The sequence below is a fragment of the Jaculus jaculus genome, chromosome 4, assembly GCF_020740685.1.
Source record: "Jaculus jaculus isolate mJacJac1 chromosome 4, mJacJac1.mat.Y.cur, whole genome shotgun sequence".
Lineage (NCBI taxonomy): Eukaryota > Metazoa > Chordata > Mammalia > Rodentia > Dipodidae > Jaculus > Jaculus jaculus.
The window spans coordinates 115730767-115744423 of NC_059105.1; the positions used below are offsets into that span (position 1 = coordinate 115730767).

Here is a 13657-nt window from a genome sequence, read left to right on the forward strand (position 1 = left end):
GCAGCACCCATGCTCATTTCCATAATTCCTCTGTGGTTTCAGCTGGGGCTGTGGTAGAGTGTGATGGGTCATTTCTCTCCTTAGGTCCTCTCCCATCTGAAAAAGAAAGGCAGGTTCTCCAACAGAGAACGAAGATGGGATATTGACTAGATAATCAAAATATGCCTTACACACATGATGAACTGTTATGAGTTGTTGCAATGAAGCTTCTCAAACTTGAATAAGCCTTAAAAACAAAAATTTGAATAAAAAAACTTGCAGAACACATAATATTTTCTATGTAGAAGTTAGAAACAATAAATAAATACCAAGTTATGGATTCCAAAGCCAGACTGTCTGAAGCCAAATGTCATCCCTGCCACTGTGGACCATGCAACCTTGGACAAAATAATTTCTGTACCTCCGTTTTCACCTACCTCATGAGGTTTTAAGAGTTAAAATTCAGAGCATTGAACATGTAACAAAGAACTTAAGAGAAAAAAGATACAAGGCTTAGTTCTTCAGTTGGGTGGTGTGTACACATGGGCATTCATTTTACATATTCATTATTTTTGTATAGAACCAGTAAAAAATTTTCTATCAAGAGCAAGTTGGGCCATATCAAGACTCTGTATCAGATTGAGAACAAACTACGGAAGGCAGGTGGTGATAAGGGGCCATGCATACCTGGTTCTCAGCCTGTCACTTGCAGACGCAGCCCAGTCCTTGAGCAGGCTAAAGGGTGGGTTTTTTTCTAAACTGTTTGTTGTACTGGTTCAGCAATTCCTGGGCCACAACCTGTGCAGAGAGTTTATCATGAATCAGTCCTGTCTCAGAAATTTTTTTTTTAATTTTTTTTTGTTTATTTATTTATTTATTTGAGAGTGACAGACAGAGAGAGAGAGAGAGAAAGTCATATAGATAGATGGAGAATGGGCACATCAGGGCCTCCAGCCACTGCGAACAAACTCCAGACATGTGTGCCCCCTTGTGCATCTGGCTAAACGTGGGTCCTGGGGAGTCGAGCTTCGAACCGGGGTCCTTAGGCTTCACAGGCAAGCGCTTAGCTGCTAAGCCATCTCTCCAGCCCCAGAAATCTTTTTTAAATGCCACTGTCCTTGAATACTGCAGCCAGATAAGGTTTCCTTGTCATTATAAAACTCTTTGGAAGAAATGAAACACAAGACCCCATCCTCCTAGTGACCTCCAAGTCCCATAGCAAATGTATGGCAATTACCCAATTGTTCTGACCCTTCCTGTATCAGACTCCTAACTAGAACACTAGGAACCCTGCCCTTTCCACTTGCCTCTATCAGCCTCTTTTACTGGCCTTGGGACCAACTGTTTGAGTTAACACATCATATGAAATCTGCTTGCCTTCCATGGACCAGATGGCTGTCTGTTCTCTTTTCTGCCTTTGACACTCTCTGGTTGATTAAGCCTTTGGGGAATGCTATTAAAATGTGCAAATAAGGCAATCTATATTAATCTACCCCTCAGCGACTTTAAAGTTATAATTGGGGTCTAAAACACTGCATGTTTTTCCAGGTTTGTTTGAAAATGTCCAAAGCTTACCCACTAAAGAGGCTCAGCTGATAGTATGTAACTAACCCCAGATGTTTGGGAGAAGCCACTTGGCCCAACTCCTTCCCCATCCCTTACTGGCCCGCCCCTGACTCTGCAGCATGAGTGAGCCCGAGAAGGACCAGCAGAAGAGCCATTCTGGGTAAGCCCAGAGTAAGTCACTGAGCGACAGAATCTCACACTAAAACACTTACCTCAAGGCATGAAGATTGGGAGTGACTTGTTATTCATCAGTGGAAAGTTGATTTGTCCTCTTTTCCATCAATTCTAGAGAATTTCTTTCTTTGTTTCATACAACATGCATGAGGGGGTTTTGCTTGGTTTGGTTTATTTGTACTTTTTTTTTTTTATTTTGAGGTGGGATCTTAATAAGTTGATTAGGCTGGCCTCAAACTTACAATCTTCCTGCCTTAGATTTCCAAGTAGATTGCTTAGAGGCCTGTACTACTATGCCCATATTTTTACAGTATACACATTTTTATGTGAATTATGTAAAAGTTTGCATAAGCCTGGACTTCAAAGTGCATTGGAGGCTGTCATGTAGTTCTATGTAAAGACATGGGTGTTGGCATGCCCTTCCTTTTTACATTGGTATGATTTGGACTCTTATATTGCAAATCATTTTCCTTTGGTTTCATTGAAGTACTGTTTTTCATTTTTGAAATTATGTCTTTAAATAGGTTGTATGATCTAAGATTTTATCTCAGGATAGTTAAAGAGAATGAAATAAAACATTATTTTAAAGTGTTAGATCCAGTGGGGTTGAAAATCACTATATTATGTGGTCACAATTACTTATTTGTTTGACAGCGACAGAGAGAGAAAGAGGCAGATAGACAGAGGGAGAGAGAATTGGCGTGCCAGGGTCTCCAGCCACTGAAAATGAACTCCAGATGTATGTGCCCCCTTGTGCATCTGGCTAACGTGGGTCCTGGGGAATCAAGCCTCGAACCAGGGTCCTTTGGCTTCACAGGCAAGTGCTTTACTGCTAAGCCATCTCTCTAGCCCTATGGTCACAAATTTTTATGGCAGCTGCTTGATATATAAGTGTGAAAGTCAAACACTGCCAGCAACAGGGGAAACTAACTTTAACTAGCAGTAAAATTAAAATGACACAGCAGTCAAGTCCAGTTTTACTAATATATCATAAGGATTAACATTTATAATTTTTATTTTTACAAATCTGTAGAATTTATGAGAGTTCTAACTTTATTTCCCTTTAACTCCAAAAGCAGCATCCGTGCACATATTAGGTAATTTCTTCCTTTGATTCCTGCCCTGCACACCTTTTCTTTGCTTTATTTTCCTCCAAATCATTTGCAGCTCCCTGAGCACCCAGAACACTGTGTTGACTGGTGTGTGGTCTCCCTACTGCCTGGAACACGAGTGCCAGCCGAGCAGCTGTGCTCATCTTTAGACCATCAATGAACGACAGATTGGGAAGGTGAAAAACCACTTTTTCTTTATATGTATATGTGATATGCGTAAGTATAAACATGCACGTACCATGGCACATGCCAGAGGACAACCCGGACACCATCCCTTCTTTGAGGCAGGGTCCCTGTTGCTTACTTGTGCAAGTGTCAGGCTGGCTGGCCCTTGAGCTTCTGGACTCTTCTGTCTCATGTCACCTTTTACCATGGGGCACTGGGATTACAGACATGCAGTACCTGCACCGGGCTTTACATGATTTCTAGGATCTGAACTTGGACCACCATGCTTCTGTAGCAAGCACTTTGCCCACTTAACATCTCCTCAGCCTCCAAAATGTCTGTCTTGGATTGATGAATGCATACGTTTTCCCTTATATTTTCAATATCACACTTAGTATAAAGTATCTCCAAATAACATTTGCACTACTTCTACCCTTCTGAGTTAAACAACTTAAATTGGAAAAATTAAATCACTCTAACTAAAATTAGAATGATATAATAAACTTCCTGTGCTAAGTTTAAGAGTAAAGGAGAAATCCTGGCTCCAAGCTAATAGCACAAAAGATTTGGGCACTTTGTTCCTTTTCTAGGTCATGAGACAAGTTGAAATGATTTCTAAATGAGGTTATTTTGTGCTGATGATGTCTCCTTGGTTATGGATTAAATGTGTCACCCAGACTTTATCAATGTGACATAATACTCAGAAAAACAACTCAAGAGAATAAGGATTTATTTTGACTTATGGTTTCAGAGGGCTCAATCTATCATAGGCAGGGAGGGCTTGGAGGAGCAGAGCAGCTCACATCATGGTGTTCAGGAAGCAAACTGAGAGAGAATGCCTGTGCAAGATGGCTTTCTGTCTTCCCCCTCTTATTCCATCTAGGCTCCTGGCCTATGAATGATACCACTCACATGCAGAATATGTCTTCTCCCTTAGCTAATCTTCACAGATACACCAGAGGTGTGTTTTGCTAATCTCCTAGGTGTTTCTCAGTCCAGTTGAACTGAAAGTCAAATTAACCATCAGATTCCTAATTGAAGTTATTAGCTATGAGGAGATTTGGGTGGTACAGTGTCTAAATCCAGTACTTTACCCAACAAAATACCAGAAGAAGCAAAGGTAGATCAGAGTCCATAGAAAGTGAGCATTCTGCAAAGATGGGCTTATTTTCACCTCATAGATGTGTTTATATTGTGATATACTGTTGTATATTTTAGGTATGAACATTTTTTTAAATTTTCTACTTTTACATATTCAGAGACTCACAAGAAGTTGTAAAATTAAAATGATACTGAGATAGTCTCTGGTCATCACCTGAATCTCTCCCAGAGTGACCACATATATAATAACAGCAAGTACAAAACCAGCAAATTCAGTAACATTTTTACTCAAGTTTTTATTGTTAGTAGAGATTTCATTATTTAAAATGAACCTTGCAGGTGGGCATGATGGCTTCAAGCTCTCAGGAAACTGAGGTAGGAAGAGGTTAGCTGTGAGTTCTAGACTAGCCTGGACTAGAGTGAGCCTCTACCTCAACCCCCCCCCAAAAAAAAAGCCTAAAATGGACCCTTGTGATAGACCCTTTAATAAAGTTAAACATTGTTTTTTTTGTGGTGGCATATGCCTTTCTCTCTCTCTTTCTCTTTTTCTTTCTTTTTTTGAGACAGAGAGAGGGAGAAAGAGGCAGAGAAAGAGAATGGGTACACCAGGGCCTTTCAGCCTCTTTGAATAAACTCCAGATGCTTCTGCCCCCTTGTGCACATGTTCAGCATTGCACACTTGCCTCACTTGCACCTGCCTATGAGTGGGACCTGGAGATTCTAACAAGCCTTTTTACACTTTGCAGGTAAGCCCTTAACAGCTAAGCTAAGCCATCCCTCCAGCCCAAACGTTGTTGTTGTTGTTTTTGTAATACAAGTGCTTACATCTTCACCTGAGACAAGTCTTTCTCTTATGCCAGATTTCTCTAACATAACCTGTGACACCATTTCTTTCTGGGCATTGTTTCTGTGATTATTACACAGCTCTCTGGTTCTGAATGGAGTACTCTCTTTTCTCATATGCCTGCTCAAGTCCTTTCTTAGAACTCTAGAGTGACTGAATAGTCAGGACAGCCATGCTCCTTTCCTTTATAGAAGATCCAATTTGCAGGAGGAATCAAGCAAACCTGCAGCCAACTTCCAGGGAGTGTGAATGTGAGCGACTACAGAGTGATGACATCAGAAGCACACATTTAAAATAAACATCAAATGCATCATGTAACACTGATTGTGTAACACCAGTAAAAATATTTTTCAGGTCAAATCACTTTTCAAGGCATCTATATAACAGCATGCCATTTCTCCATACTAAGTATTCTGTTGATCTATGCTATGTACAGTGGAACTTGGATTAAAAGTCTACCAGGGAATGTTGGCTGCCAAGGCTGAAACATTAGAGCCAATCGGAACAGAAAAATACAAGTCCTAAGGGGAAACCGCTAGATAATCACCCTGTAAAAAGGGCAAGCCAGGCAATGAGGCTGTAGTCAGGTGTATACCGTGGAGTAACAGAGTCATCCAAAGCGACTTGTGGCACCGGGGCCCCAAACAGTGCTCCAAGGAGCCCTAGGTGGGGACAACTATATAACTGGGAGTCCAGTGCCAAAGGAAAGCGAAGGGGCCTGTTGTGCATTTAGGATGGTGACGACAGAACAGACAGCTAAGCAGGATCCTTCTGAACGTGGTCCTGAGCTATGGCTTAGTCTCTCCAGAGAGCCTGCCTGGTTCTTGAAGGGATTACCATGAGAATGCAGGATACCTTGTTACTATTTGGAATATGCTAAAAACAAATCTGTTCTTTACTTGAAATACAAAGGTAAGCTATATGTCTGTCTGCTGCAGCAACAACACTAGGTTCTTGAAGGCCACTCAGGGGTATGAAGAACAGAAAAGATCAAGTGGGTATGATTATTGGCTATATATCTTAGCTTCTAAATTCTCTGTATCTGCTGGGTACCCCACTAAGATAAGATTTCTTTCTTTTTATTTCTTTTTTTTTTTTTTTTTGGAGGCAAGATTTATTTAAGGAAAATATATAAAATTCCCTGGGTAGGAGATATAAGAGGAAGATAGAGAAAAAGGAAGGAAGAGGAAAAGTAAATGCATAGAGAGAGTGGGAAGGGTAGGATGCCAAGGAGAAGAGGATTAAAGACTATTTTAAGTTAACATGTAAACTAACAAATATGATGATCTGAGCCATTGTTGGCCCTTAAACATGGATTTGATTTCTGAAAAAGGAAAATGGATGTTTAGGTCCAGCAAAATTTCACGCACATTTCAACAGACCTCAAGTGGTTGGGCTTTTGTTATTTTTAGTAAAGTCTGGACCTAATTTATCTAATATTCCCTATGTTTCTTTCAAATTAGACAACAAAATACATCTTTGGGGGTTGCTGCTGTCGTCCTGCTGTTGCTGGGACAAAACACTTAACTAGAAGCAGCATAGGGGAAGAAGAGGTTTATTTCAGGCTTACAGTTTTGAGGGGAACTTTCCTTATAGTGGAGAAAGCATGGCAACTGCCTCACATTTTCATACTCACATGAGAGAAAGAGAGAGAGAGAAAGAGAGAGAGAGAGAGAGAAAAGAGAAAGAAAAGAGCAATCTTGCTCTGAACACCCAGTTGTTTAGACCAATCAGCCTCAAGATTGCCCCCAGCAACACACCTCCTCTAGTACAGCTCCACCTCCCCCTGGCTAGGGAGTAAGTAGGAAGCTTAATCACAAGCACGTGAGGCTATGGGGGAGATTTTACCACCCTGGTTTTCTTCTTTCATCCTCCCCATTTATGAAGCATCCTATGCACATGGTACCCATGGAGTATACATAGTGAGTATAGCAGGGGCTGTTATCATAGAGCTTTCAGCCCAGCAATTGGTGAGGTTTGGATGCTCACACAGGACTACATCTGGTAACATCAGTAAGGGTACGTCAGGTCCAGAAGCTCAACAAGGTACTGTGAGGACTAAGGAGCACTCCCTGGAGGAAGGGAGCTTTTGATCTGAGCTTTAATAAATAGAAAAACTTCATTTTTTTGAAAATAGATTCATCCATCTACTTATGTCACAACCTTTCTCTTGAGTACCTACTAAGGTTAAGCTCAGTTCTAAACTCTTTAGATAGAAACTCACTTAATGCTAATGACATACTCAAGTAGCAAACAGACTCATCCTATTGTCCAGATAAGATAACGAAGGGCTAGAGAGGTTAAACAGGTGGCCAGGGTCTCACAACCAGAAAGTGGAAGGGCTGGGACTTAAACATAGAGTCCATGATCTTACTAATTCCACACCTAAACTATACCAAATATACACCAGGCTCTATGCCAAGTGCTGGGAGCTAACATGCAGTGACCCACACAGGGCGGGGTCTGAGCAAATGACAGGCACAGGCAGTTCTACGGTGGACACAGGTAGCAAGTAACCTCACAGCATCCTGCAGAAAGGCGTGGCCCACTCACTCTTGACCTCAGATTGAACCTGATTAGGACTGGGAGGGAGTCGCTGCTTTCAGGGTACCAGAAGACCGGTGCGGTGCAGAGGGGCGCACGTGGAGGGCGCGGGGGTGAGCATGCAGCTACCTCCTGTTAGAGCTTCTGACCCGGGTTTCCGGAGTGCGGCACAGCAGTCACGGCTTTATCCTGCATGCCTGCCGGTCTTAGGGTTGGGGCTTGCTGTGCTGCAGTGGAAGACAGGGGCAGAGAGTCCTCCCAGTCCTTGTCCCGCCCCAGAGCCTCTCTTTCCTTCCTTTTTTCTCCCTTTCCTTCTCCATCCACATCCTTGGAACAACATCACAGTCAGTCCTGCCACAGCTCATGGTGCTCACGACCAGCCGCCCTGGCTTGGGCCACCCACAGCCCCCCTGCATGGAACCTGCTCAGGTTGGTTCATGGGCGGAAAAGAGCCTGAGCCCTGTTGTCTTGAAATCACACCAGCACTCTACGGCAGAAACCAGAGCAATATTTGGAATAGGGAAAGGACATGGAACTCGCAACCCAATGGCTACAACATAGCCTTAGTTTGCATTCCCACTGTGTGCCCCAGCACTTCATAGGAGAAACTACAACCCCAAAGGGTCCCTGTGGTTTCTCCTCCATTTTCCAGGCAAAGATTCTAACTCTCAGAGACGCTACGCTGAGACTTTCACAGCCAATGCCTGGCCAAACTAAGCATCATTCCTCCAGCTCCCCTGACCCTCTTGTAGGATTTTCCAACATGGGGACTTCCGGTCACCAGAAACAAATGCCTGGGAATGTACTAGACATAATGACGGGAACTCCGGAGGCTCATTTTTCAGTCCTCACCTCTCCCCAAGAAGACATCAGCCTCTTCTATGAGCATCCAGGCCAGTGTCTAGAGCAGAATCCTTAAGAGAAGTTAGCAGTTCGGGTTCAGGGGCCTATACTTACTGTATATAGCTCTCATTCATCCCAAAAGGTAGGTTTTGTTTGACACTGCCTATCCCCAGTCATTTCACATTAAAAATACTGAGCTCAGGGCTGGAGAGATGGCTTAACATAAGGCTCTTGCCTGCAAAGCCTAAAAATCCAGGTTTGATTCTCCAGTTCCTACATAAGCCAGATGTACAAGGCGGCACATGCATCTGGAGTTCATTCTTAGTGGCCAGAGGCCCTGGCATGCCCATTCTCTTTCTCTCTCTCCCTCTGTCTCTAATAAATAAATAAATAAATACTTTAAAATATTTTTAAAAAAATATTGGGCTCACCTCCTCTCAAAAAACTGAAAATTCTAGAAAATCTGAATGTGTATCTCCCAGGGCAGTTGTTGGTGGGAATTCAACAGCAACTGTTGCCCACCTGGGAAGGGAACAAAGATCATCTGCTTTTCAACGTGCCCACCATGCCTAGCCTCCTGGGTCTGCTGTAGTTATCTATGGACGTGTCTGGCCCTGAAGGTAAATGACTTGTTGATACCATTTGTGGTCATCTTTCAAACATCCCATACAAAGGTACCAGAAGCCTGTAAGCGCTGCCCTGCCCTGCCCTGCCCCTCAACCCTCCATTGCCCACTCTGAAGAGCTGGACTTCTATTGTTGATTAGATCACCCATGCCACAGAGGGCAGCTCCGGAGCACATTTGTCCTGAAGACAGCCACTGCAGTCCACCGTCTGCTGCTGGCAACCCTGCCCCATGTTCTACAGATTCTCCCTTCTGGCCCAAACCATCTCCCACTAAGAGGCAGAGAGTGCTCCTCCTCATCCCCAGAATTCTGCATAGTCAACGCTCAAAGGCAGGGCATGGGGACGGTGGCCTGGCCTGGCCTGACCAGGGGCACCCCAGAAGAAACAGTGAAGGGATTATGGGATCTTCCCTGAGGCTCTATCCTTTCCCTGGACTCAACATGACCATTTTCAGATCCTGAATAGATGACCTAGGAAGTACTAGAGAGTCAGTGCAGTGAAGCTGACCTTTGGGAAGGGATCAGGCCTCACGGGCAGATAGACTGTGGAGTAGTTCCAGGGTCACTATGAGAAGATGGTGTTCTGATAGTACTAGCCATATTACTTGAGAGTTTCATGTTGCCAAGTGTGTCCTGACTATGAGCCCCACTAGCAACTCAGCACAAACTGAGTGTCCAAAGCAAACGAATCCCCTCCCCCATACAATGATTTCCTGGCCCTTGCTTCTCCCGGCTTCCCCACATGCACCTGTCCCTCACTTCATGAAGGTTCTTATGTGGGAGCATGTGTCAAGCTCCTGCTGGCACTGGAGCCCTGATTATAATCCCAACAAGTTCTTCAGGTTACTTGAAATAGGTGTTATATGTGATCTTTTTATTATTGAAGAGAAAAAGCAAATGGAATTTAAATTTTATCTGTGAAGAAATAAATAGATGATGAGAACACCATTAAAAAAAAAAAAAGAAATTCTGTGGAGTTCTCTGCAACTTGAGTAATGTAGAAACCCTTTCTGAAGAAAAAAGGAATCTCACTCAACGTTGACTTAACTTGTTTCAAATTATGTTACTTAAACATGTTCAAATATAAAACTAGATATAAACACCTTAGGTTTATTGCTCTTACTCTACTATAAACTATGAAATTAAATACAAGCCATGCTACAAAACCAATGGGATTCACATCAACAGCTCTAATAGCATACAGCTTTGTGCCAGAAGCACGGCTCTCCCACCAGCGGGGTGCCCTGGGCAGATCTGCCTTTGGTTCTGCTGGCTAAGGAAGAAACACTGCCTCCTGTGTCCCCAGGTAAGATGCGAAGCCCTCCTTACAGCAACCAATCACCCTGACCTTCATCCTTCATCCTTCACTTGATAGAAACACATTTTTTTTCAGTTATAAGGAATTTACATCTTTTCTGTCTCACTGGCTCCTAATGATCAGATGGTGTGACTTAGTACCCAAAGGCTTACATATATGATAGTCTTCCCTTTCCTACATAGAGTGTCACTACCTGAGGTTTCAATTACTCATGGTTTAACTCTGGTTTGAAAATATTAAATGGAGAGTTCCAGAAATAGTTCCTAAGTTTTAAAAGTTTACTACAGTATATTGTTATAAGTGTCCTGATACTCTTTCAGTTATTGTTGCTAATCTCTTACTGTGCCTAAGGTACAGTTTATATTAAATTAAATTCATTTATCTTACACTTGATCATCAGTATGAATGTCTAGGGAAAAAACAAAACAAAACAGTACATCCAGGGTTTGGAACTATATGTACTATCCATGGGTTTAGGTATTCACTGTGGGTCTTGGACCAGGGAGGTGTGGGGGATGACTATAGAAAGATAAAGCCTGGAAATTCACACAAGTCTCTGGTTATGTGGTTGCTATCCAAACAATCTACATATTCCACTAAGACTATTTCTGTTTAGATTATCATCAAAATAAAAATATACAATTAACACACTCTTGTCAAAAACCCAGAGGCATCAATTTGCAAGGCAATGCTAAAATCAATCTCATTGCAAAACTCAGGATGGATATGGAAAATGACGGCATCTCTCCAGGGAGCAGAGAAGCAAAGATAAACAAGTGGCCCAGATTCAGATTTTGGAGGCTTCCTTCCTCCAAAAGCACACACATGGAGTCCTTAAAGGGAGCTTTAAATATTTAGATGCTTTAACATCTGGTTCTGAAAACTTGGTGCCAGCTTTGTGTATGGGTCAATGGATTTAGAAACAGAATGTCTGTTCAAACTACCTTGGTCAGCTTTTATTCTATCGTCCTGTATTTGTGATGCCCCACTGCCCTGGCCAAAGCCACTGCCATGCTCAGTGCCAGTCATACTCTTGGCTGCCTTACTCCACTACACCCTTCACAGCCTCCTTGTGCTAGGCCTCTGCTGCCCCTCCGACCTCGATTAATATACTTCTCATCAGCCCCTAATATTTCTGCTGTCTTTACAGGTAATTTTGGTTTCAGATCTTAGGGAAGTTCCCCTGAACCACTTTCTCCTGGTTCTGCAAGTCAGGCAGGCCCTAGGCCTTCCGCAGGCCCTTGGAAAGGAAGAAGCTGACCTTTCAGGGATGGCAGGGCTAACCTGATCCTGGCCCTTTGGCAGATGATGCTCGTGGTCCTGCATCTGAGTTGACCCGACCTCCATTTTTGGTTTTGGGGATACCTGAACTTTTGTCCTGGCATCTCAACATCACCTGCAGGTATCACTGGGGCCCCATTGAGATTGTCCATTCTGGTTCATTGCATGGTTCCTTCTGGAGAAGAAGTAATCCAAGTTCTTCAGCACAAGGTCCAGTCCTCATTCTAGGCTAGTCTTGGGGTTTCATTCAAACACATGATATTTTAGTTGTTGGGGGAAGAATTAAGAAGTTTTTCATGTATGTGAGGAGAATGCTTGTGCTAAAAATTGTGTGTGTGTGGGTGTGGGTGGTGGCGATGGTGTGTATATGTGGTATGTGGGGTGCTGTATGCATGTTTGTGTATGTGTATGGGGGTGGTGGTGTGTGTTTGTGTGTATGTATGGGTAGCGGTGTGTGAGTGTGCAGTATGTTTGGTGGTGTATGCATGTGTGTGCTTGTGTGTGTTGCATTGGCCTTTGTTCTCTTGGAAGAAACTTCCCACCTCTATTACTCCTTATCCTTCTCTTCACTCTCCTCATTTTCTTTATGTTTATGGGCAGGAATATGCTTTAATTATATTTGATTTTCAAAACTCAAAACCATACAAAGTAAATAAAAAATCGTCCTTAGAAAGTAAATGCTCGGGCTGGAGAGATGGCTTAGCGGTTAAGCGCCTGCCTGTGAAGCCTAAGGACCCCGGTTCGAGGCTCGGTTCCCCAGGTCCCACGTTAGCCAGATGCACAAGGGGGTGCACGCGTCTGGAGTTCGTTTGCAGAGGCTGGAAGCCCTGGCGCGCCCATTCTCTCTCTCTCCTTCTATCTGTCTTTCTCTCTGTGTCTGTCACTCTCAAATAAATAAATAAAAATTTAAAAAAAAAAAAAAAGTAAATGCTCCCAAGCCGCGTATGGTGGCACACGCCTTTAACCCCAGCACTCGGGAGGCAGAGGTAGGAGGATCATCATGAGTTCGAGGCCACTCTGAGACTCCATAGTGAATTCCAGGTCAGTCTGGGCCAGAGTGAGACCCTACCTCGAAAAACAAACATACAAAAAAAAGTAAATGCTCCCTAGCCTATCCTTGCCTCTAATACCTCACTTCAGAAATAACCATTTTGGAGGAGTTTTTGTCATGTTAGCTGGAGAAGCTCCAAGCGTGGAGGCCAAATAGATTCTCATATTGTACCTTAGTTTCTTGCCATTATTAGCACATGCTTGAGTGTCCGCTTGGGTAGTTCTCTTTTTCTTTGTGACTAAATGGCCATTTCTTTCCCTTGTTACGAGAAGAAACATGCTTTCTCCATAGATCACTGAATCTTCCTGCTTCTTGATAATACTATATACTGAACAAAATCTACTTCCTGTCCAATGTCATCCTTTTGATCCCTTGATCTTCCTGTTCTAATGTGGACTAATTTTTTTCCTGGGCTGGGCTTGTCATATCACTACTATCCAGGTGTTTCTTCACATATCCTCCACTTGGGTTCATTCCAGAAATGAATATGTCCTTTACTCTCAATTCCTCCCACATATACCACTTACCAAAGAGCTTCTCATATTTATTTACTTTTTAAAAAATATTGTATTTATTTCTTTGAGGGAGCACAGCAGATAGAGTAGAGAGAGAATGGGTGTACCAGGGCCTTTAGCCACTGCAAATGAACTCCAGATGGGTGTTGGGATGCCTGTACCTCCTTTATGCTTTCTGTTCAAGATTGCTTGCTGTGGTGGTTTGAATGTATGGCCAATAGACTCAGGCTTGCAACTTGAATCTCCAGTAAGTGGAGCTCTTCTGGGAAAGAGGTATGTGACTGGAGACAGATTTGGTAGTCTGACCCTAAGCTGTATAAAAAGCAGTTTGGAGCTCTGGCTGTTGGTCTTTTTGTTTTTTAATTTAAGAGAGAAAGTAAGGGAGAGAGAGAGAGAGAAAATGGGCATACCAGGGCCTTCAGCGGCTGCAAACAAACTCTAGATACATGTGCTACCTTGTGCATCTGGCTTACATGGGTCCTGGGGAAGTGAACCTGGGGGCTTTGGCTTCGCAGGCAAGTGTCATCTCTCCAGCCCT

General features: G+C 43.1%; 1 protein-coding gene across 1 annotated transcript in view; it reads right to left on the minus strand.

Annotated features, from left to right (window-relative positions):
• Acoxl (acyl-CoA oxidase like) overlaps positions 1–13657 on the minus strand; it is a 396521-nt gene that overhangs the window by 144099 nt on the left and 238765 nt on the right. The window contains 2 exon segments of the mRNA XM_045148384.1: positions 667–731; positions 733–777. Coding sequence (XP_045004319.1) covers positions 667–731; positions 733–777 — 110 coding nt within the window.